Raw genomic sequence first — 27,399 nt, forward strand, 5'->3', positions numbered from 1 at the left:
CCACTCTTGACAAACTAAACCACAATATTTAAGAGGTAAGAATTTTATACTTGGTGGTTTAGACGACCCCCTAACTTTGGGCAGATTTTTTTAATGTTCAAATTCCATCTTATAAGCCGAGATATACGGTATGTACGTATATATACAGTATAGTGATTTAAGGGCGATTTTGGGGATTTTTAGGAGTTTCTCTGTCTTTATGCATTTTTGGCTTTATTTTGCATGTACTTTTTCTGTGAGTTGGAACCAATTACCCAGTATCCCATTGAAATAATAGATTCAGTTAACGAAATTTTCGGTTAACAAACGACTCTGTGGAACCAATTGTGTTCGTTAATAGAGGGACCACTGTACAGCATGAGGTCCCTATATCAATCAGAGAAGGGCTTTCATGGACTTCAGCATCTTTCTCAGCATCTAAGTTTTTGAGACATTTTTAAAATTAAAAAATTCTCAAAGTTGATATGGAATTCCCTGAATTTTCCCTGACCCTTTCAAAACATATTTTTTCCCTAACCTGCCACAAAGTTCCATAACTCTCCCTGACCTGTGGCATCCCTACAATGGGAGGGTGTCAATAGATCACATATCCTCTTCAGTACTTTACCAGCTGCTGCAGAATAATGTTTAAATAATTAGAAAGCATGTTTATACATTTTTTTAAATATATCAAGTGCAAAGTAATATTCTTATTGTTATTACTGATACCCAATGAATCCCTTATATATCACTCATAGGTAATAAAAAATGCACATATTGCTCAAAAGTAAGACATACTGTTATACTGAACTTTTATAGAGCTCTTCCTTACAGCACTGCCCTCAAGCATTTTATGCCATTCAGTTAGGTACCACTGTAAAGTTCTACTTTACTATAGCAAATGAAATATTTTTTTTCTAAAATTCTTGGTAACTATGCCACACCTTAACTGAGAAGAAATGGAGCAGACTGTTTGTCAACACATGTTTGTTGATAGAGACCTGTAACATCCAGATTTCTGTGTGTAAGAGTTTGAAATAATTGTTAGCCTTGTGAAAATGCTTTGAAGTGTTGAGGGACACTGGGAAGCACAATTCATTGTCAATTGAGCTTATAATCTAAATTAGCACCTGGCATATCACTGGATCATCCTCTGGTGGATCATTCCCAAGTTTATGGGGCTTACTGTATACAGTATACAGGAATATAATCTTGCACAAACAACACAAAATACTCAAGGACTCAACTTACCTATTGGATGACCAAAACGTTCAATAAACCAAAGAAGAAAGTCACAGTCTGCTGGGATATAGATGTACCTGGAAAGATTAGCATATTTTTTTACCTCTGTTATCTTAACTAATAAAATTGCATATGAACTGATTTTTAGCCACAAAAAGATAATCACACTGTACAAAAGTTCAATGTAATCAAAATTTTACCATTTCTAGTAAATACAGTACAGTATTCTCCAATACCCTACAATATATTTGTGCAACTACTGTACTGACCATGTTAGCTCCATGCTATCAAAAGCTTCTCACTCATTACAGTAATCATTGTTGGTTATATTCTTCCAATAAATACTGTACACTTACACTGCCCATTTCATATTTTTTCAAGCAATTTTTTACCAATTAACCCTTTCAGTCTTATGCATGTACAGTTGACCACATAGGTGAAACAAATCGTGGATGAAGGAGACATCTGGCATCTCCTCAAGTTTGTAGGTGGTATTTTTTAATTAATGAATCACTCCGACCTGGCGAATTAAGTTGTAATGGAGGGAGTGATTGGTAGACATTTACAAATGACTGATTTTGACCTAGGGCTAACATATTTTAATTATACACATGATAATCAGTATGCAAGGCAGTTTATAATTATGATCACTGGGATTTTCTGACAACTTTTAATAAAAAGGTAGTCATGATTCAATAATTATATTTAATGATTCATGACTGACATGATTAACTCATTATGGGCATGAACTAACTTTAGAAAGGCAATATAATGTGACTAAAACAATGGCCAAATAATGGTATGCAGAAAAACCTCCCTAAGTCAGACTACAGTATACAGTGAGTTCTGCTACAACGCGTGTTTTGACAACGCGAATTGGCTCTAACGCGATTGGTGAATAGAGGAACAATATTTGTAAAACGCGAACTCGTTTGCTCTAACGCGATTTCACTCGAACATTTATGTTGTTATGACTTGGCGCAGGGTTATGCAGTGTTTACAGTTCACGTTGGACATCACATGTTCAATTGAGTTATGTGTTTTGTTTGTGAAGAATTGCAGAAATAATTTATGTAATATTTATGTATACAGTAAACCACTCACAAGGTCCTACTACTAATTATTTTATACTGAAACTTACGTTTGGGAAGCTGGATTAAAATTAATATTACCATTTGGGAAGCTGGATTAAAAATAAGATTACCGGTATATTAAAATAATAAAAATGTATTATAAACCTGTCTAACATACCGTAAAAGAACAATATACCCCGGTAATAAACACAGCTGCTATCATCACCACCCCCCCATTTGCCAGTGACAAGAAAGGGAAAGTGACCTTGACTGTGACCACCTGTGGCTATTTTTAGCCGTCCTTGTGTTCGGAGGTGGTCAGTAATGCATATCTGTATATTTATTGATCATAATACTTATCTCCTATAAATAATTCATTTAAAATTTATTTTTTTACAAAGAATATTCAGTAAATGACTGAGTTAATTCTTGAAACTACCGACAGTGGTAAATTTAGGATATAAATGATGAACAGAAGTCACGTCATGGATTCGGAGTTTGGTCCTTAATGATCGCCATAAATGTCTGGTCAACTTCACCTACCAGGTATAATGGTAGCCTCTCTTTTTTGCGAAACAAGTATATAAATTAAAGAAAATACTTGCAGTATATTTAATATATTACAGTATATTATAAATAAACAAATAAATCGGCAAATCTATTTCAAGTACAGTAAATGGAAATATTTTACTCACACCGCCATTAGTTCCAGTTAAATAACTGATGCTTAAGTGAGTCACTAGTGTACACCAGCCGGTAAAATTTGATGCCAATACTTTAAGTGAATTGGCCTTATTTTAAATAACCAACCATAAATAAATGCAAAAAGGAAAAAAGATCAAAGGTGAGAAAAATTATATTGTATGTATGTTGTGTTGTCAAAGGAAGAGAAACAATTGAAACTCTGCAAGTGTGTGTAATTGAGGCAGAAAGATAGATCAGCAACCTAAGACTTGGTCACAATTTTCGTGATGCCATATGGAAGTAGGATCTACCATTAGACAATACTGTACATTATGCTCCCAATATCTTCCCAGGCGGTAGTATCTCCCTGTTTGGTAGCTGCCTAAAATTTTTTGTAATATTACTTTGATACAACATGATAAATTAGACAATGAAAATAAACAAACAAAAGTTATTTACCAAGACCTTCTCTCTGAGAACAGAGGGTAATAGGTGGAGAGGAGATAAGAAGGCTATTTATAGCCTGTCTTTGTGTAGGAAGTCGACCGCACTATAAATAATTCATTTAAAATTCTTATTTTTTACATAGAATATTCAGTACATGACTGTGATTATAAAATAGGCCGAGATATAAGGTATGTAATATTTATGTGTGTGTGATGTAAACAGAGCGCTTGGCCTCTCTCTCTCTCTCTCTCTCTCTCTCTCTCTCTCTCTGTGTATGGGTGGAATTCCTGGTTTACAGTGAGTGATACGAATGTCATAACATTACTAGGCTGAAGGCGCCTGAATACTACAGGTTGTACCTCTCTAGTCCGGCAACCTCGGGACCTGACCGGTGCCGGACCATGGAAATTTACCCTTTTCCTGGATAGATAGTGACTTGTGCTTATGCCTGGAAGCACTAGCACCACTTTCTCTTCGTCATGGTCTCTTTGAAGACATATTGAAGGGTTAAATGTCGTATAGTAGCTTCTCAAATTTCGCGAGGTTTTAATTCTTAACGTATTTTATTGGAACACACAAAAAAATAAATAAATAAAAATTTTGACGGCGGAAACTTGAATTTCGACGGGTTTGAACGGCCCGCCAACGTGCAGACGACGTGCATAATCGTGTAAACAGCGTCATTTCTCTTATGTACAAAAGATTCATTATTGTTTATTACTGAATGTCTTTTTTATTGAATTAATGTTTATGTGTGCAAAATGAGCAATACAATTCATTAATAATACGTAGAATATTAAAACACACGAGGAAATGACACAGCATTGTTTTCGTTGATTACAAAACCAGTGACTGACTGGTTCTACATATAAAACTGAAGAAAATAAGACCTTGGTTGTAGCTGTAGTAAAATTAATATGGTTGTTTTAAGTAATGTTATTTAATGTTAATAAATGGAACAATAGAAGTAGCTAACGATAATGGTAAAGAAAAAGAGAGATCGCATATGTAAGTGCGCATGCGCACACGTGAAAACATATCGTCATTACTTTACATAAGAATATGAAAGCAACACTTATTTACTGTTCATATATATTTTAATTAATGTTTCTGAATTTGTTTTTATTGAATTAATGTACGTGTGTGCAAAATTAACAATACAATTTATTAATAATACGTGGAATATTAGAGGAGACGAGACGGCTGCCGGCATTGTTTATGTTAAAGCTTACGAAACCAGTGACTGATTGGTTCTACATATAAAACTGAAGAAAATAAGACCCTGAGTTTAGCTGTAGTAAAATTAATGTAAAAAATGAATATGGTTGCTTGAAGTACCTGTAATGTTATTTCATGTTAATAAATGGAACAATATTGTAGTGGACGTCTCCCCTACAACTGCGTAGCCGCATGCCACCTGCTACGTCTTCCCTAGCAACCAAACGAGCGGCCCAGGGGGGGGGGGGCGTCACCAGATGCCACAGTATCCTAGCAACGGAGCAAAAGACCGGCTACTTCCCGGGGTTTCCCACCATGACTCACGGCTGCTGTGTATATAAGCTCTGTCTCTCCATTGAGATTCATTCTGGCCTCTCTTCTTGAACACGCAACACCTCCTCCTCCGCCGCTGCCTGGCGGCCCCGCTTCTCCTCCGCCTGCCTGGCGGTCCTCGCTCCCGCCGGCGAGCATGGCGACCCACCAGTCCTTCTCTGAGCGTCCTCACCAACTCAGCTCTCGGTTCCTGAACACGCAACACCTCCTCCAAGCAAGCTCCTCGCTGTCCCGTTCTCATTCAACCTGGAGGCCAGCAACAGGCAACATCTTCTCTAACGAAGCTCCTGCACATCTACCTCCTTCAACACGCTACTCACCGAACGTGTCTACTGAGCAGTTCCTCACCACACGGCACCTCCAGCACCAGACTGTCTACCATATAACTTATATTATATAAGAAGACCACCTTAGAGTTTCCATCCATCCTGAGTGCTAGACAACATTATAACACGAAACCCTACAATATAAGTAGCTAACCATTAATGGTAAAAAAAAAAGTGAGACTGCTCGTATGTAAGTGCGCACATGTGAAAATATATCGTCATTACTCTACATAAGAATATGAAAGCAACACTTATTTACTGCTCATATATATTGAAGGGTTAAATGTTGTACTCTGTATAGACAAGCAGAGAGAGAGAGAGCAGCCGAACTGCCGGATGTAAACAAACCTTAATTTCCCGCGGCTTTGTTGTTGTTTTTTTTTAAGGGGATTAGCCCACCCGGGCATAGGTCACTGACCCACATTGGGGCCTGAGGGGCAAAAATTTAATACTCCTGTAATAATAATAATAATTCAGATAAGTAAAAAAAAAAAAAAAAAAAAAAATGCCTATCTACCTCTTGGACAAACTAAAATCGTTCCGGACCAAGGGAGTTTCCGGACCACAGAATGCCGGACTAGAGAGGTACAACCTGTACTTAAACACATCAAAACTATGTTAATTGATCACTGTATAATAAATTCATTCACTCCTAATTTCAAATTCCCTTATCATCCTGTGTTATACAGTATACAGAAATACTTGAGTCCCTGAGCGAGTACACAAAAAGAAAACGGAGGACTAAGACATCCGGAAGTGGATAGAGAACGGACATCTCTACTGGGGGACTCAAACGTTTCTTATGTTTTGTGGGCGCTGTAGCATAATATGAATAATATGTAAATTACAATTTACTTATATATATATGTAAATTGTAAAAATTTAAATAAAAGAAAAACTAAATACGTAGCGTTTAAAGTGTACTGTACAGTGTTGTGGCTTGGCGCGGGGTTATGCAGTGTTTACAGTTCACGTTCGACATCACATGTTCAATTGATTTATGTGTTTTGTTTGTGAAGAATTGCAGAAATAATTTGTGTAATATTTATGTATACAGTATACCTGTACAGTATATGCAAATTGTAAAATTTTAAATAAGAGAGAAAACAAAATACATAGAGTTTTAGACCCGCACGCTCTGTTTACTCCACACTTTCAGTTTGAAACACGTGTGAAGTTTTGAAGCGTCCTCAGTGAATTCTGATTACTGTTTCTTCAATTTTGTGACTATGGAAAAGAAGAATATCTCCGGGAAGCGTTCTGGTGATCGCATTTCCGGTGGTGATCGTAAAAGAATGACTATAACACTTGAAGAAAAGCTTGATGTTTCATGACTCCTCAGCCTTAACATCACCCTTCTCCCCCATCAAGTTATATTCATATTTTTTCAAGGTAAAGTGTAACATTTACTGTATGATTTCATTATTAGATATGAATGTAACATTTATTTAGACTGTGCTATCCTTTGTGTTAGGCTAACTACGAAATTTTTTTTCGATTTGGAGTAATCTGCACCTAACCCTATTTTCTCCATAAGCCCTGTTATTTCTATAACACGATGTTTTACAAGAACACAACTATCGCGTTATAGCAGAACTGACTGTATGGGTCTAAAGGCCGTCTGATTTACAGTAAGCAGAATTCCGACTTATGCTTAACCTCCCCCCAGGTGCTTTCAACCAAAAGCACCATCATATTGCTGAAAAATACATTCCAAAAACAATATTAAAGGTAACAGTACAGCTGCTCCCCGCCTTACGACGGGGTTAGGGACCCAAATCCAGGTCGTAAGTCAAAATGGTCGTAAGTCGAAAATGCTTAAATAATACAGTCATGCGCCGGTTAACGTCCTAGATACGTTCTTGGAAACGTGACGTTAACCGAAATGGACGTTGTCCGATCATCACATAAACTTTATATTTATACTTACGTGTATGTGGAATACTATACAGTGGGGTATGCTATAACGAATGGATTCTTCTACGAATATTCCTATAACGAACGGTTTTACCTATAAAATTGAGATTGCTATAACGAACGAAACTCCTACAACGAACATTTTTTCTTTTTTTTACGAATTTATTGTTTTTTTATTACAAGTATTAATGATATTCTTTATTTCAGGGGTTTAAATGCATATTTATGCACTTTTTTACAATTTATACAATTTTATATTATATTTTTCAGTGTTAAGTGGTTGTATTTGGGGACCTGGAACGGATTAATCCTATAACGAACGAATGCTATAACGAACAAGGTTCTCGAACCAATTAGATTCGTTATAGCATACCCCACTGTATATGTACATATACACTCTTACTCTTAAATCACTACTGTAATGTGATACAGGTGATTAATTTTTATTTATTGTGCAAAATACATGACATTTATATTAAAATTATTCACTTTCTTACAAGGATTCCAGCAGTGCTGGGCAGATGAGGGAGAGGGAGCGAGGGGGCGTGGGGGGGAGGGGAGCGGGAGGTGAGGTAATACGTTTGACAGTTGGCACCGGCACAAGGTCTAACACGTGTATATTTATCAGTTCTTAAGTGACTAAGCTTCTCTCTTATAAAAAGCCAGTGAAATGACCTGGGTGAATACAATTTACATTGCTGGGATTCTTGTAAGATGGAGATTAAATTAAATATAAACATGCTATAATTTGCACTAGACATAACAATTTTAGTACCGTAATCAAATTAGTACATGTGCACTCCAGCTTTGCACTAAGGTCATTTAATTTCTTTTAGTATAGTGTGTACATGTAAATGGATGAAAATAAATGAAGAAATTTATGTAAATCTACCCAAAAATACAGTTGAAAAACTTTATACTATAAAATGTACTACAGTAGTACCCCGATTTACGCGGTCAATTGAACCCACGGGGTACCCCGGAAAGTGAACAACAGAACATATGGGATTAATTCCAATTGAGACTGGCACGACCCCCAAACTCCACTTTTTCCGACACAAAACCTATGTTGTAGTAAAAATAACATCTTAATTTCATGATGGTATGCACACACAATTAATATTTAAGAGAAATACAGTCGCCAGGTTAATGTCCATTCAAATAATGGACTCAACTCTCCCCCCCTCTTCCCAGCTCACTGGCTCCTACCTCTCTGAGAAATGTTTGGGTGAAAACACTAGATTTTAACGTATAGTAATAAATAATACCTCAGACTAAAGTTAGGATACTATAATTGACATTTCTGGATTCCTTGCAGATCAGGGAATATTTTGAATGTAAACTTCATATATTTTGCACAAACAATAAAATACTTGCTTTGTGTAAACGAAATTATTACATTAGATCTAAAATTTGTATGTCTAATGCAAAATCCATGATGTTTATATTCAAAATGATCATCATATTGTAAGAATTCCAGCAATGTAAATCATATTCTGGCTGAGTAATTTGTATGAATTTTATGAGCTAAAACATATATCTTCAGTTAATAAAAAAAAAAAATATTCTTCACGACACTATCTGTTAATCAAAATATCCCACCTTGCCTCCCCCCCCCCTCTTCACACCACGCCAGCTGGGTTGGTCGGTCTCAACCCTCCCCCCCACCCCCAGTTTCCCTCCCTACCAGAGAAATGTTTGGGAGAAAACAGTGTACAGTCGACCCTTAACATACGCAGGTTTATAATACATGGATTTGCAAATGCGCGGATTGCCCCGCCGGAGGAATATTCTGTACATTGAAGTAATTGAAGTACATTCAAATCGCGCGCCATTCAACTGGCGCGCGGCACCGAACACGGGACACCGCCCGCTCCCGCAACCTCACACACACACGCATAGATCTCCCTCACTCAGTCAATCTCGCTGTAACCACGCTTGTGTTGACATCAGCATTGTAGTTGCAAAAATATTACATTTCCGTGAATGTATTATATCAAGCACAGTATGAATAGAATATCACTAATATAAGAGTATTTTAAGCGAAAACTACTAAAAAAACGAGTAACATATCTTGAACATCGGAAGGCTAGGTAAAGTCTTTTGTTTTCATGTGGTTTATCCTAATTTACATTGAAATGCATTACGTTTCAGCAAAACTACTATTTATTTCTGAGAATATGGAAATGTAATATTTTGCTGAAATGACGTACATATTACAGTGGAAAGTGACGAAAGCAATGACTCGCTTTCTTTCGTTGAAAAGATGTTACCGTAAACGCTTTTCGAATGGTTTTCAGTTAAAAAGCTGTTGTATTACAATAATATTCTATCCTAATTCACTTGTGATGCAACAGTTTTTTTTAACTGAAAACCATTCGAAAAGCGATTACGGTAACATCTTTTGAACGAAAGAAAGCGAAAGTCATTGTTTTCGTCACTTTCCACTGTAATACGTACGTCATTTCAGCAAAAATATTACATTTCCGTGAATATAGTATATCAAGCACAGTATGAATATAATATCATTGTAATATAACAGTATTTTAACCGAAAACTATTAAAAAAACGAGTAACATCTCTTGAACATTGGAAGGTTAGGTAAAGTCTTTTGTTTTCGTCATGTATTTTATCCTATTTTACATTGAAATACATCACGTTTCAGCAAAACTACTATTTATTTCTGAGAATATATTCATTCACGCACAGCTTAGGTAAAATATACATGTGCTGTAACATTTTTTTAATTGAAAACGATTCGAAAAACACGTACCCTCTAGCCCTGTTCAAGGAGAAGACTGGGAGGAGCTGTTTGGTGCTTAAGACGATGACAAGGAAAATGATTTTGATGGATTTTAATGAAAATATTCAGAAAGACCCTGGCACTGTCAAGGAAAGTGGCTGCTGAAGGCTTCCGGGACATGGCAGAGGACGAGATTAGGGAGCTAATTGAAGAGCACGACACTGAGCTGACCGAGGAGGATCTACAGGAGTTAGTAGACTCAGGCAAGGAAGAGGATGAGGAAGAGCACCAAGAAATAACGTTGGAGAAGTTGGGGGAGATGACCAGGAATATTGAGGAACTGAAAAACCTGGCCTATAGTATGGACCCCTCCATGGTGCGTGCCCTGAAATTCATGCGAGGGATGGATGACGTTTTCGCTCCATACAAAAACATCATGGAAGAAATGAAAGAAAGAGACGACAACTCCCCATCACCATGTTCTTTGATCACCGAAGGAGAGATTTAACACCATCAATCACTGGCGGCAGTGAGGAAGCAGCTGAATCCACAGTCGCCCCCACTTCACCACCCGTTATGGAATTGAGTGACGATGAGCCCGATGACCCCCGCCCTGTCGCCGAGGAGAGGTACGGTACAGTAAAGTGAAATTCTTATCTCTTTTTTTTAATAGCTTTTCTTGCCATGTTTATTTTTTGTAAAAATGCACAGCACAGTACAGTTCAGTACAAGTACTGTACATAGGAAGTGGAGGTGCAGTTATTCACAAAACATTTCTGTTTGTTGTCGGCAGTAGTGACGGTGCGGAGGGAGCGAGTTGGGAGGAGTGGTGAGGTAACCTTGGACGCAGGAGCAAGGACGAGTGGAGATGCCTGCCAGTATATTTCGGGTGTATTAATTGTTTTTATAGCTATTTTTGCATTTTAATATTAACACTGTACATTACGTTTCAACAAAACTACCATTTATTTCTGAGAACATAGAAATGTAATATTTTTGCTGAAATGATGTACGGATTACAGTGGAAAGTGGGATAAAATTGTGACGCAAGCAATGACTCTCTCTCTTTCTTTCGTTCAAAAGATGTTGCCGTAATCGCTTTTCGAATGGTTTTCAGTTGTGGGATTATAAGGCTAATGATAGGATAGAATATTATTGTAATACAGTACGAGTACAGTACAACAGATTTTTAACTGAAAACCATTCGAAAAGCGATTACGGTAAAATCTTTTGAACAACGAAAGAAAGCGAAAGTCATTGTTTTCATAATTTTATCCCACTTTTCACTGTACAGTCAACCCTCACTTTACGCGGTCCCACATTCCGCGTTTCCACGTTTACGCGGTGCCCTGCCGGAACCCAGGATGCTCACATTCCGCGGTGAGTGTACCCTTTACGCGGAGAGCGGCTGGCAAGCCGCGCCATTTTTGGATCCAAACCTCCCGCCATCCGCCATGTTGTGTAAGCGGCGCGCACAAGGTCGCCCAGTCATCAAAACATTACCAGTTCTTCACCCGCCACCCACTACAGCCGGCCCAAGTCAGTGATAGTGATAATTATGGTGAGGATATGGACTTATATGGACTTTGGGGGGTTTGACAAAGAGGCCCTGCAAGCCTCTGTGGTGGATAGTGATACAATTGATACAAGTGATACAGGTGAGGGCCAATAATCTGCCCTCTGCCTCGGAACCAACCGCCCATCCCCGTGTGCCCAGCCATCTTTTCTACTAATGTAAGTGTTAAAAAACCTAATATTATTGATATTTCTCTTAATTATTAATTGTGTGTGCATACCATCATAAAGTTAAGATAATATTTTTACTACAACATAGTTGTGTGTCGTCAAAAAGTGGAGTTTGGGGATCAGCCCAGTCTCTATTTCAATTAATCCCATATGTTATGTTATTCACTTTACGCGTTTCTCACTTTCTGCAGTATCCTGTGGGTTACATTAACCGCGTAAAGTGAGGGTTGACTGTACAGGTAGTTCTGCTATAACGCGATAATTGTGTTCTTGTAAAATATCGTGTTATAGAAAATCGCGTAATAGAAATAACAGGGCTTATGGAGAAAATAGGGTTAGGTGCAGATTACTCAAAATCGAAAAAATTTAGTAGTTAGCCTAACACAGTCTAAATAAATGTTACATTCATATCTAATAATGAAATCATACAGTAAATGTAACACTTTACTTGATGGGGGAGAAGGGTGATTTTGAGGTTGATAAAATCGAGCTTCTCTTCAAGTGTTATATCCTTTCTTTTACGATCATCACCGGGAATTCTATCACCAGAACGCTTCTTGATGATATTCTTCTTTACTATATTCACAGTTAATACAGTACCACAAAATTGGAGAAATAGTAAGCAAAAATCGCGTTATAGCAAACAAGCGTTCGCGTTATACAAATATCGTTCCTAATTCATAAATCGCGTTAGAGCAAATTCGCGTTATCAAAACACGCGTTATAGCAGAACTCACTGTACAGTAATATGTACGTCATTTCAGCCAAAATATTACATTTCCATATTTATTTCTGAGAATATATTCATTCAGTCACAGTTAAGGTAAAATATACTTGCGATGTAATATTTTAATGAAAATACGGTATCGTAGTTTTCTTTTGTATCAAATTTAATTAACAAAGATTGATGTTTCAAATGTAATGAACAAAAATTTATGTACAGTATCTATAAATAAACTTTAACAAATGAATACTTTGTTTTACATCGTCCTGTGCTACCATACCATGCATTTGGCTACTTTGGGCTTGCTATGATGACGCAAGAGGTCTGCCCTGGCAACTGTACCGACACTCACAGCTGGTGGTGCGTTGGTGCGTCGTTTCCATTGTTTACTGGTAGTTACTGGTAAATATTTTTCAACCTAACAAAACTATTACCCTTTTAGAGGTCGACCCCCAATTTTTTGCAAAATAATTTGGTCTTAAAAACTCGAACTACACACAGGTATATACGGTAAATAAGGACATGGGGGGCCAGGGTTTTTTTTGGGGGGGGGGGCAGCACATATACGTGGATTTTTAACATCCACGGCTATCTCTGCTACGTAACCCCCGTGTATGTTAAGGGCCGACTGTATTTACATTTTTAGTAATAAATAATACCTCAGACTAAAGTTAGGATAATATAATTGAAATTTCTGGATTCCTTGCAGGTCAGGGAATATTTTGAATGTAAACTTCATATATTTTGCACAAACGATAAAATATTTGCTTTGTGTAAACCAAATTATTACATTAGATCTAAAATTTGTATGTCTAATGCAAAATCCATGATGTTTATATTCAAAATGATCATCATATTGTAAGAATTCCAGCAATGTAAATTATATTCTGGCCGGGTAATTTGGATGAATTTTATGAGCTAAATAAAAAATTATACTTCACCCGCGTATATGAGTAGATGTACCGCGGAAAGTGAAAGTCTGGTTCTGGCGAGGTACCGCGTAAATGAGAAATCGCGGAAAGTGAAACCGTGTAAAGCGGGCTAATACTGTACAGTACTGTACACTAATGTACTACAATTTTTATCTCTTGAGCAAAATATATGATGTTTATATTCAAATTATTGGCTGTCTTGCAAGGATTCCAGCAATGCAAATTATAATCTCCTAACTTTAGTCTGAGATATTATATAAGATAAAAACTGTAAGCCTAAAACCCTGGCTGGGGGAGAAGGAGGGAGGGACGGAGCCAGCCAGCCAGCGAGGGGTGGGGGGGGAGGGGGGGTTGAGGTGATTGTAGGTTATGTATCTAAGCTACTGTGCCGAGTAGCAACCTTGTATATAAGCTACTGTGCCGAGTAGCACCTATGTATATAATTACGTGGCAACACTGCACGTGTTATGTGGCAACATTGCCCCGAGGCTGCCATATAGCAAGGCAGTCTCAGTCTGACTCTGTGGGCCGTGCATGGCACATGCTAGTCACCACTTGTATTTCTCCTATCCGTTAATAAATGGACTTCAGTGTTACCCGGTGTTTCCCTACCCATCACTGCCTTCTTCAGGGAACACTTGGAACCTTCATGGAGCAGTGAGTAGGATCTGTGGACTTACAAGTGTGTGAACAATGGACAGTTAGCCGGCGATGTGCACGTCGACTCTTAGTGTGTTGTGTTGTGTTGTGTTGTGTTGCGTTGTGTTTCGCCGCGACGTGCAGTGTTGCGCTGTCACAGTGCGTTTTAGTGACGGTGGCAGTGGTAGTGTCAGTGTATTAGTGTGTCTAGAGCTGAGAGTTGAGCATTGGCCTGTTTTTTGTGGTACCCACAGAGCACGCAGGCGTACACCCTTCTCGCGTAACATCTGGGGAGACACTGACGTTCTTGCCTCCGCGGCAGCTCCAGCCTAAGGCCACCGCATCTGCTGTCGCAGACACACACTCACACACACACACACACACACACACACACACACACACACACACACACACACACACACACACACACACACACTCACAGACAGAACAGTGGACTCTATGCGTTATTTCTGCGCTGTTTATGTCATATATATGTGGTTCGAGCTGATGAGGCGCCACTTTATATACTAAACAGCGCAGTTCAAGCATACTAAGATGGGCGGTAAGAAGGGACAACGTCAAGATGGGAGACACAACTCCCCACCACCATCCCCTCCACCGGGCGCAGACTCTCATCCTCCACCTCCAGCGACGGACATTGCCACAATTCTGAGGTGGATGGACGACAGGGACGAGAGACGCAGAGAAATGGAACTTCAGAGGGAGGAAATAAGAAGAGAGGAGGAAAAGGCGCGTTTTGATGCACTTTTGGCGACCCTGGCGCTAACCCACCCTCCCTCACTCACAGGTATCACGCACCAAGGCGCCAGTACCCTCCCTCCTCCACCACGCCAGCGTCCTCCAGGTACTCTTCCTACTCCAACAGCTCCCAAGGCATCTGTTCAACCCCCACCCGCCCTCTCACCAGACGTCACGTTTCAGCTTTTTCAAGAGTGGAGGCGGCGGTGGACAGATTACTCCACGATGGTGGACCTTGACAGCATGCCTCCAAAGAAACAGGTCATCCAACTGCGGATGTGTTTGTCGCTGGAGACCCAGAGAGTTTTGGAGCACACGTTACATGTGCCTCCCGATTCTACGTCTTCAGTGACGGATGTGCTCGACCTTTTACAGGAGCATGTTAAAGGTCGGAATAACGAGGCTTTGCGTCGCCGCGCCTTCACCAGCTGCAAGCAGGCGGAGAATGAATCCTTTGACGACTTTTATGTACGTTTGAAGAGTTTGTCAGAGGAGATCGACGTCTGCAAGGCACACAGCCGGGAATGTGAGGAAGCCTGGATCAAGCACGGGATCTTGACAGGTGTCAGACAAGAAGAGTTGGTGCAGCGACTCATTCCCCTGGACGCTTCCTCCACACTCCCGGTGGTAGTGACTGAATGTCGGTCATACGAGGCCAACAAGTCCGCCACCTCTGCCTTATGGACCCCACCTGCTGTGAGAGCTATCTCACAATACAAGAAGGGTAAGAAGGCGGCCAACAACGTGAAGGCTGCCGCACGTTCTTCCACGCCTCCGCCTAGTGCTTCCTGTGGCAGCTGTGGAAAGCAGCATGGCCCCAAGACATGCCCAGCCGCCGACACACTGTGTCGTGGATGTGACCGTAAGGGCCACTGGTCTAACACAGACAGGTGCCCTGCACGAGGCCACAAGTGTCAGGCCTGCGGTCGTTATGGACACTACGACAAGTGCTGCCGCCAACCCAAGCCCAAAAGCCCGAGACGAGGAGGAAAGCAGCGCACTTCCCTCGGGGTGGTCCGCACGCAGCCCCCTTCAGACAGCCCATGCAGCCCCAAGCAGCAGCGGAGTCACATCAGGAGGGTGGAATCGACCACACGCCCCAGGGCTACCCCTTCCCCTACCATCCGCGTCGCCGTCACACACGGTGATGTGTCGGGTCACATCGAGGTGATACCGGACACCGGCGCTGATAATACTACGGTGATAGGCCTGAAGCACCTCCAGAAACTGGGCCTCACCAAACGCGACCTGGGAACACCGCCGCAGCTGCAGTACTACAATGCGGACGGTTCCCAGATGCCGGACGCTGTGGGCTCCTTTCAAGCGGAGATCACTTACGGCGACAGGTCATGTCACGGATGGATTGACGTGCAGCCTACTCTCGCTACACCCTTGTTGTCGTGGGAGCACTGCAAGGAGTTAGGCGTGGTGCCCAGAGACTTTCCTGAGCAGATCCCAGCCGCTCGGTACACCGCCAGCAGGGTGCGTGAGTCAATGAGCGACGCGCCTGGCACTGCCGCACAGAGCTGCCCAGAACCCGCGTCTACTCCCACCCACACAGGACGCTCCCCTGCCCAGATCCTGTATGGTCACCCTCTCCGCTCTTGCGTTCCTGCACACGCCAAGGCCTTTGCGAAGGAGTGGCAGACCAGAACCAAGAGCTGTGACCGCCGCGCCGCTTCACGTGCCCAGGACGCCAAGGCTCGGTATGACGACCATGCCCGCCCTCTTCAGCCGCTGGAGATTGGTGCCCTTGTCCGCGTCCAGGACCCGACGACGACACGTTGGGACAAGGTGGGCATAGCGATGGGCATCAGCCGGTCGCGGGACTACAAGTTCAGGATGCCGAGCGGCCGTGTCTGGTGGAGGAACCGCCGCTTCCTCCGGCCAGTCCCACCCCCTGCTGCTGGCCCCCTGACCGAAGACGAGTCACCTACACCTCACGAGGATCCGCCCCACAGTGCACCTTGACGCTCAGAGCGACTTAGGACTAAGAAGTCCGCTCAAGACAAATACTATGAGCGTGAGGGGGGGAGGGAGATGTAGGTTATGTATCTAAGCTACTGTGCCGAGTAGCAACCTTGTATATAAGCTACTGTGCCAAGTAGCATCTATGTATATAATTACGTGGCAACACTGCACGTGTTATGTGGCAACATTGCCCCGAGGCTGCCATATGGCAAGGCAGTCTCAGTCTGACTCTGTGGGCCGTGCATGGCACATGCTAGTCACCACTTGTATTTCTCCTATCCGTTAATAAATGGACTTCAGTGTTACCCGGTGTTTCCCTACCCATCACTGCCTTCTTCAGGGAACACTTGGAACCTTCAGTGATATGTTTGACAGTTTGAGCCGAAGGTCTCTGTGTATTTATTTAACAGTCCTACTAAGCTTCTCTCATTTTAAAATGCCAGTGAAATGACCTGGGGGAATATAATTAACATAGCTGGATTTCTCACAAAACAGCGACCAAATTGAATATAAACATGCTAAAATTTGCATTACATACAAATTTTAGATCTAATTTAAGAATTTTATTACAGAGAGCAAACCTTTTTATCTCTTGTGCAAAATATATGACGTTTATCTTGAAATTATTGGCTGTCTTGCAAGGACTCCAGCAATGCAAATTATAATCTCCTAACTTTAGTCCGAGATATTATATAAGATAAAATCTGTAAGCCTAAAACCCTGGCTGGGCAGATGGGGGAGCGTGCGTGGGGGGGAGCGTGCGTGGGGGGGAGGGGGGAGCGGGAAGTGAGGTGTACTTTGACCGCGAAGGTCTGGTGAAGTATTTATTTGTTTATTTATGTTTAGGTAAATGTTCAAATTAATGTCTGAAAATAAGTCTTATAAGGAGAGAACAATGTTTACTGTACTGGTCTTCTAGGACCGAGAGCTTGAAAGTGAAACAGTTCGAAATGGGGTATTACTGTACTGTGAAATAATTATTCAGTATATCATCCAGGCCATTGTACTATTGTAGTCTCCTAGAAAGACGAGATATTAACTATCAGTATGACAGTGGTTGGGGTCTGCCAGTGGGTATTATCATTACAATGCCTGATGCACTACTGAGGGTTATCTCCTAATGTAAGAAATTTATAGAAAATACAGTAAGACCCCTCTAAGTCAGACTTCTATAAGTGGCAGTTGGGAGAGGAGTCCATTCCCACATATTTGTTGTTGTGACCACTGCTCTACTGGGCACTCTGTTTTTATATTGTACAATGTGAGAGGTTTGAATAATAGTCCAGGTTCTTTGCAGACTTTCCTCTTGCAGCGTCAGACAGTGACTGGCAACCCGGCGCTGCCACAGACAAACTCCCGCCTCCACACATGGGAAAACATATCGTACGCTGGTACTCCATCTCACAATCTCACATCTCCCCCCCCCCCAAGTTAAAAGGAAATGATAATGCACATTTGAACTAACGAAAGGAAAACAATGCAGTCATAAAAAACAATAAAGCAAGAAAAAACCAGTCAAACAAAAACACACACACAAAAAACTTCTAAACTAATTTTACACCACATACACTACACATTGGGGTCAGCCAACCAACCCGGGGGCCTGCGGCCTCTCCCGGGCCTGGCCACGCACAACTGGGGAGGGGCCGGGGGTGTGAGCGAGGGCGCGGGTACGGAGGACCAAGAGGCATTGCGTGATGCACCAGAGGAGTGGTAGGCACAGGGGTGGGGCTGCATCGCAGGTGGCGTCTGTTGCGGATGAACACCCTGCCACTGCCAGTCAACCTGACGGCATACTGCCTGTGAGGGCGGGATTCAACCACTATGCCTGTCCTGTCCCAGAGCTTGGTAGCGGCGTCCTGTACACGCACCTGCGTGGCCACAGCTAGGTGAGCCAGCTGGTGGAACACCTCCCCCCCCCCTCGCGACAGAAGGATCCCGTCCTGGGTTTCGGCCAAGCGCACCTCCCTCATACAAAGTGCCCGCTGCCAGTGCTGGTCCACCTTATAGTGCTGTCTGGCCATGGGAACGCCATCACGGAGCTGGCGGCCGGTGGCAAGTTGGGCGGGTGACTTGTTCACCCCCTGCAGAGGCGTGTTCAGGTACTGGAGGAGGGCCTAGGTTGTCTGCACAAAGTAGACCTCCTGGACGGTGGTCCCCTCGCCCACACTGAGGCAGCAGGGGGTGGACCCCAGACACTTGAGCTGTTTGTTCGCCATGTCCCTCAGGCCATTATGGGCCCGAAGTTGCCCCGGACACAAACCGATGTCCTGGAGCAGGGATGACCATGCCACACACACCATAGCACCCGTGTCAGCCACAGCCAGCACAGGGGCGGCGGGGGAATTGCCCCCAGCCTGGGTCATGAACACTTGTAACCTGGGGTGGCAGTATAGCTGGGCTGTTGCCACTGTGACAGCACCTGACACATCCACAGAAGCGCTTAGGGCCGACTTACTCCTACAAAACCTTTTGAAGTGACCAACTTGCAGGGCAGTTGCTTTTGCCCGAGATATGTGTCACGCCGCAGTTCCTACAGTGCGCGCGACTGGGGTGTCCAGGTCAGGTGGCAGCTACCTCAGACTTACCCGTGACGTCATCACCAGCCGCCGCTGCCTCCGTGGCTGTTCCCGTCACTGCCTGGCCAGACGTACGACACAATACACCAGCATCTCTCACTGCTGCCTCAAATAACATACACTTGTTTCTTAGCACTTCAGCACTATTATAACTCGAGTAACCCTGGAAAATTTCCATTTTCAACACTGGGTTACTCAGGCCCACCATAACTTTACGTAATAGCATGTACTCAGAGAGGTCGTTATCACAGGTGGGAAATTTAATTTCTTACTCCACTGCCTCTGCGAAGCATAGTTGAAAGTACCTTTTCATGGGCTCCTCTTCACTTTGTTTGCTGTTGAAAAAGTCGTTCCATTTCACAGCTTGGTTTGACGATTGAAGAACCACTCCACCGATGGCGTCCAGGGCTTCCTTGGGCGAGAGCTGCTCCCACTGATCGCTGGGATATCTCAAGTCAATCACCCTTTGGAGTGCAGGGACGCAGTTCAGGCGAATGTGGAGTGTGGCCACCAGTTGTGACCATCCGTTCAACATCACCCATGGCTCCATGGACCGCTTCCACGTCCTAATCGCCGCTGCTGGCATTTCTATCTCGCACTTCTCTGGAGCTACCGCTGCTGAGAGGTTCATGACCAGCGTAGGGGCATGACCATGGCCGCCAGTAGCTAGAGACACCATATGAGCCATCATTGCACTCATGGTCTGCTGCTGGGTGCGCGTGGTGTTCCCAACTGGTGTAGAGATGTCCTGGCGTCCCCTTGAGGGTGGCGAGAATCGTGGACGTGTAGGGGCCATGTTGGCATCCTCGTCAGGGCTGTTATGGCGCGTCGGGCCCTAGCATCCTACTCACTGCGCCATGTGAGAGGTTTGAATATTAGACCAGGTTCTTTGTAGACTTTACTCTTGCAGCGTCAGATGGTGGCTGACAACTCGGCGCTGCCACAGACAAACTCCCGCCTCCACACATGGGAAAACATATTGTACGATGGTACTCCATCTCACAATCTCACATGCAGTATTTAGTGTTTTCTTGGTGTATTATTATGTCCTCTAAAGCAAGTAAAGGCAAAATAATGCCACTGAGGATTACTGGGATAAAAGGAATGGTGCTCAGAACTCTACCAATTGAAAAGAAACTGAAGATATGATACAGAATTGATGCTGGTGTCTCCATGAATATTATCTGTGAGGAGTTTGGGCTGAAGTGGAGTGCTTTTTATGGCATCACCCAGATTTAAGTGCATACTAGATATAAGTAGGTAGTAGGCAGCTATCAAACAGGGAGGTACTACTGTCTGGGAAGATATTGGAATTATAATGTGTTGTCTAATGGTAGACCATGCTGCCATATGGCATCAAAAAAATTGTGACCAAGTCCCAGGTTGCTGATCTGACTTTCTGCCTCATTTACACACAATTGCAGGGTCTCAATTGTTTCTCTTACTTTGACAACACAACATACAGGTGGGGCCCCCCCAAGTTTGCGGATTTTTACTTTGCGGTTCTCGGTTATTCGCGGATGACACCCTGGATGTACCCAAGAATGTCTGTGGGTAGTTTTAAAGTTGCCGGCATTTTTGCGGGTGGGACAGGGAGCCATTCGTTCTAGAGACAGCAATATCCTTTACCTGTATTGTATATACAGCTCCTCCCTGACTTACGACGGGGTTAGGGACCCAAATCCAGGTTGTAAGTCGAAATGGTTGTAAGTTGAAAATGCTTAAATACATGTAAAATCTAAAATGGGGGTCTCTTTTTCTTCTCAGCACCACAAAACTCTCACTTTTAAGCTTGCCAGCTATTTTAAAGTGAATTACAAAGAAAAATTTTGTCTGTGTACTGACGTTGGGACTCGAAAATACGTAATTTGACAAAATTTTGGTACGACTGAGGCAGGTCGTAAGTGCGGGTGATTGTAAGTCGAGTAGGTCATAAGTCGGGGATGAGGTGTGTGTGTGTGTGTGTGTGTGTTTGTGTAGACACACTTAAGAATTGGAAAATCCTCTCACAAAAAAAAAAAATTATTAAAAATGTGAGTCTACCCTCAAGTCCGTACGCTATTACAGTACTTTATTAATATAGCACGGACTTGAAGGTAAACTGTCACATTTATAATAATTTTTTTCTTTGTGAGAGGATTTTCCAATTAGTATTTATTTGTACCGTGGTCCCTCGGTTAACGAGCACAATCTGTTCCAGCAGGTTGCTCGTTAACCGAAACCATTGTTTCTATGGGTTTTTGGGTAATTGGTTCCAGCTCACCGAAAATTGCCTAAATTCAACAAAAATAGTAGAAAAGTTCACTTACTTTGAGGTGTGTATGTAGAAGGCTCCTGGATGATGATGATGATGATGATGATGATGATGTGAATTTGAAGTGGGAGGTTGAGGAGGAGAAGGCAGAAGAGAAGGAAGTGGAGGTGGAGGAGAAGCATTTTACTGCTTCTTGAAAGGTGAGTCACCTTCCATGAAAATGTCAGGAACCTCTGGACTGACAGATTCTCCACCATGAACATCCTCTCTCCTTCTTGAAGTGGAAGGCTGAGGGATAGCATCTTGTTCCCTCTGCCTTTTACTGAAGAAAGTGTCAATTGTGGTCTGTGGGGCATCTGTCCTCCTCACCATTAACTTATGTTTAAAGAAGGAGGCCACTGAGTCCTCAACATGACACAAAGTTAGTTCAGTTTTTTCCACTTCTGGGTGCTTTGAAGCCACTTCCCTGAAATTCTCCTAGTAGTAAATCACATCTTTCAACTGTTTAGCTGACATATGGTCATCACTTTCAATTTCCTCCTCACCACTGTCAGCCTTTACCTGTAACATCTCATCCAGTTGCTTCAAGTCATCAGGAGTAAGTTCCTCCTCATGAGACATCACAAGCTCTTCCACATCCTCCTCCTCCACTTCAAGGCCCAATGACTGACCAATGGACACAATCTCCTGGTCCAACTCTGTTTCTTCCTCAAATCCCTCAAAATCATGGACTACTGATGGCCACAGTGCTTTCCATGAAGAATTGAGGGATCTAGTGGAGACTTCTTGCCATGATGACACAATCAATTTTACAGCCTCCTGGATGTTGAATTGTGTCATCCAGAAATGTTTCAGTGTTAGTTCAGGATCATTGGAAGTTGCCTGATGACACCTCCTAAACATTTTCTTCATGTACAACTTCTTGAAGTTGCTGATCACATTCTGGTCCATTGGCTGTATGATTGATGTAGTGTTTGGAGGCAAAAACAACACTTTCACAAAGTCAAATTGAAACTCCAAATTTCTGGCAAGGTCAGGGTCATGACCAGGAGCATTATCTATGAGGAGAAGAGCCTTTAAAGGGAGTTTATTGGTGGTTAGGTAGCTCTTGACAGAAGGGCAAAACACATCAACAGCCCATTCATTAAAGAGCTGTCTTGTCACCCATGCCTTACGGTTGGACTTCCAATAAACTCCAAGCTTTGTTCTTACCACTTTCTGTTGCTTGAACACCCTGGGGTTTTCAGAGTGGTAGACAAGCATAGGCTTCAGTCGGAAATCCCCTGAAGCATTGGCACCAAGCAATAGAGTGAGACGGTCTTTCATGGGTTTATGCCCAGGTAAAGAGGCTTCATCTCTGGAGATGAATGTTCTTTTGGGCATCTTTTTCCAGAACAGCCCAGTTTCGTCCACATTGAACACTTGCTGTGGAAGATAAATTTCTTCTTCCATCAGTTTTTTAAATTCCTCTAAAAACTTTGCTGCCCCTTCCTTATCAGCACTAGCAGCTTCACCATGCCTAACATCACTGAAAATGACACTTCTTTTCTTAAATTTTTCGAACCAGCCTTTGCTGGCCCAAAAATCTTCAAATTCTGTGCCTGAAGAACCAGGTTGATCTGTCTTTAAATGTTCGTAAATCCCCCTGGCTCTTTCACAAATGAATTCAATAGAAACTGAATCACCTTTCATCTGTTTTTCACTAATCCAGATGATAAGTAACCTCTCAGTTTCTGCAATTAGGGATCTACTTTTAAACACTCTTGTAGATTTGTCTCTCACTTTCACTTCTTTAAATTTGTCTTTCTGTGCAAGAATTGTCAACACAGTTGATGTCGACATGCCATATTCTTTGCATAGCACATTTGTTCTAATGCCTTGTTCATGTTTTTTTATGATTTCCTGCTTGGTTTGGATTGAAATCGCTTTTCTTGATCTCTTAGGCCCCATGCTGGATTCAAACAATGTCAACACGTGTTTTTCAAAGTTAAACTTGTTGTAAATAAAGAATATTTTCTTTAAAATAACACTGCACTGCACTATATATTGTCAATATGTAAAATCAATTTCAAAATGACCAATAATTTGCTTGGAAACAGAGAAAAAAACCATTTAGTTGAAGAGTCTCAGGCAAGATGTTACCTCCAGTGAAAACAGAGAGAGACTAACGCCTGTTTGCTGTGTTAAGTGGCTGGATGCCACGCATTAAACTACCGTATATCTCGGCTTATAAGACGGAATTTGAACATTAAAAAAATCTGCCCAAAGTTAGGGGGTCGTCTTAATCACCATGTATAAAATTCTTACCTCTTAAATATTGTGGTTTAGTGTGTCAAGAGTGGTGATGGAAACATCGTAAGCCACTCACAAGGTCCTACCACTAATTATTTTATACCGAAACTTACGTTTGGCAAGCTGGATTCAAATTAAGATTACCGGTACAGTATTACCCCGCTTAACGCGCTTTCACTTAACGCGTTTTCGCATATACGCGGTGCCTTGCCAAAGCTGAACTTTCACTTAACGCGGATTTTTCCACAGCAACGCGGTGAGTGTCCGGCTCGAGAGCTATTTTTAGATTCGCACCACCCCCCACCCGCCACCCTGCCTGACTGCCTGTTTTAGCTCATAAAATTCATACAAATTACCCAGCCAGAATATAGTTTACATTGCTGGAATTCTTATAATTTGGTGATCATTTTGAATATAAACAACATATTTTTTGCATTAAACATACAATTTTTAGATAAAATGTTTAATCTGAGTAAGTATGTTATCTTTTGTCCAAAATATATGACATTTATATTCAAAATATTCCTGGTCTTACAAGGAATCCAGCAATGTCAATTATATTATCCTAACTTTAGTTTGAGGTATTATTTATTAAAATTTAGTGGTTATCCCACACATCTCCTTGGGACGGTTGGTGGGGGGTGGGGGGGAGGGAGGGACCAACCGACCGACCATCTGTTACCCGGTGAAGAATTATTTTTTTTTAACTGAAGATATTTGTTTTAGCTCATAAAATTCATACAAATTACCCGGTCACAATATAATTTACATTGCTGGAATTCTTATAATTTGGTGATCATTTTGAATATAAACAACATATTTTTTGCATTAAACATACAATTTTTAGATAAAATGTTTAATCTGAGTAAGTATGTTATCTTTTGTCCAAAATATATGACATTTATATTCAAAATATTCCTGGTCTTACAAGGAATCCAGCAATGTCAATTATATTATCCTAACTTTAATCTGAGGTATTATTTAATACAAAATGTTAAAAACTTGAATGGAGGATTGGTGGGGGGTGGGGGGGAGGGTTGGGACTGACCACGCGGTTGGAAGAGGGGGAGGCAAGGTGGGGTACTTTGATTGACAGATAGTGTCGTGAAGATTATTTTTTTTTTTATTAACTGAAGATATTTGTTTTAGCTCATAAAATTCATACAAATTACCCGGCCAGAATATAATTTACATTGCTGGAATTCTTATAATTTGGTGATCATTTTGAATATAAACATCATATATTTTGCATTAGACATAAAATTTTTAGATAAAATGTTTAATCTGAGTAAGTATGTTATCTTTTGTGAAAAATATATGACATTTATATTCAAAATATTCCTGGTCTTACAAGGAATCCAGCAATGTCAATTATATTATCTTAACTTTAGTTTGAGGTATTATTTATTACTATACCTGGTTTTCCCCCAAAATTTCTCAGAGAGGGAAGAGCCGGCAGTGTAGTGTGAGAGGGGGAGGGAGTCGTGTCCATTATTTGAATGGACATTAACTTGGCGACTGTATTTCTCTATTTCTCTTAAGTATTAATTGTGTGCATGTACCATCATAAAATTAAGATGTTATTTTTACTACAACATAGTTATGTGTCGTCAAAAAGTGGAGTTTGGGGATCGACCTGGACTCCATTTCAATTAATCCCATATGTTATGTTATTATTCACTTTACAAGCCGCTCAAGGTACCGGTTACATTAAATCACAGAAAGTGAGGTTAACTCGTATATATATATATATATTGTTATATATATATATATATATATATATATATATATATATATATATATATATATATATATATATATATATATATATATATATATATATATATATATATATATATATATATATATATATATATATATATATATATATATATATATATATATAGAGTATATATATATATATATATATATATATATATATATATACATATATATATATATATATATATATATATATATATATAGAGTTGTTATATATATATATATATATATATATATATATATATATATATATATATATATATATATATATATATATATATATATATATATATATATATATATATATATATATATATATACAGTAAAAGTCCAAAAATCCGGACTGCTTGGGGATTGGGTCGCTCCGGATTTTCGGATTTTCCGGATTCTCAGGCAGTACATTTAAAATTCAAATTTAAGGAGGAGTAAAGAAGAGATGAACAGGTACATTTTGAGAGTTCATTCATAAGCAAGTAAAGCATGCTTCAATTATCAAAACGAGCAGTTTTAAAGAAAAATAAAGTCAACACTTGACAAAAATGTAAACAAACATTTTTCACTATGAAAAAAGGGGCATGTAATGTTTGAAATCATGTTTAAAAATGAACATTGTAAAAGAAAAATACAGTAAACAAATGAAAGCAGAATTTATTTTATACAAATTGCTTATTTATTTGTAGTTTATTAACGAAACATTTTCCTATAAATACAAAGTACAAAACAACAAATAAATTTTTATTCCTTGATTTCCACGACTTCTATATCGTCTGCTGCACTGCTTGTGGATGGAACACTTGCAGCTTCTACTGCACTGCTTGACACTGCTTTCTTTAAATACTTTCGTATATCACCTTGTTTACGACTTTGTAATTTCTTTGTGATAAGATTATTCTGCACCATGTGTGCATGCATGACGTCTTGAAGACTGAAGCTATGGTTCTGTTCCACAAATTTAATAACTGTTTCAATGCCCTTTTCTGCAGCAGCCCAAGATATCTTTTCTTCAACTTTGTCGTCGTCTTCACCAGATTCTTCTGAACAATTTTCTTCTATCTTTTCAGGAGTTGTAATGCTTTGAATGATTTCTTGATCAGTGAAAGTGGCAGCAACTTCAATATCATCGTCAATGTGTATCCACTCTTCTATGTCAGCAGCATTAAGCTTGCATAGAGGGTTGTCTTCCAGAGATAATTTAACAGTCTCCATCAGTTCTTGCACTTCAGATGCCCTCTGCTTTATGTGGAATCCTTCAAAATCTTTGTCTTGATCACACACTAGATCTGCAAACATCACTTTCGGCCACAACTTTCGCCACGCTCTTAAAAGTGTTTCACTCGTGACTGCATTCCAGGCAGTCACGAGTGAAAATATTGCATCCTTGATCGTAAAACTGCGTTGAAATTCTATAGGGTTGACATTCTTATTCATCATTTTCGTCATAAAATCATTTTTATAGTGACATTTAAAGTTCCTAATGACTCCTTGATCCATGGGTTGAATCAATGATGTTACGTTTGGTGGCAAGTAACATGCATAAATATTCCCGCAATCAGAGACTAATTTTGATTCATGCGGGTGGGCCCTACAGTTGTCGAGAAGTAGCAGGCACTTTGTATTTGCAGGCTTCCCCAATTTCCTTAAGTTCTGACGAACTGATGGAACAAAATCATGAACAAACCAATCGTGAAATATGTCTTTGTCCATCCAAGCACTCTTTTGGGCTTTATAGGTCACAGGCAAGTGCACAATTCCTTTAAAG

At 40.9% G+C, this 27,399-nt stretch overlaps 1 protein-coding gene across 1 annotated transcript in view; it reads right to left on the reverse strand.

The window, feature by feature from the left end:
• The window catches only part of LOC121872943 (dehydrogenase/reductase SDR family member 7-like), a gene marked incomplete in the record, with an annotated part of 131,071 nt that overhangs the window by 68,778 nt on the left and 34,894 nt on the right, over window positions 1-27,399 (reverse strand). Inside the window, 1 exon segment of the mRNA XM_042376084.1 lies at window positions 1,231-1,298. Within this exon segment, the coding sequence (XP_042232018.1) occupies window positions 1,231-1,298 (68 nt within the window).

This window comes from Homarus americanus, unplaced genomic scaffold, assembly GCF_018991925.1.
Source record: "Homarus americanus isolate GMGI-L3 unplaced genomic scaffold, GMGI_Hamer_2.0 scaffold11022, whole genome shotgun sequence".
Lineage (NCBI taxonomy): Eukaryota > Metazoa > Arthropoda > Malacostraca > Decapoda > Nephropidae > Homarus > Homarus americanus.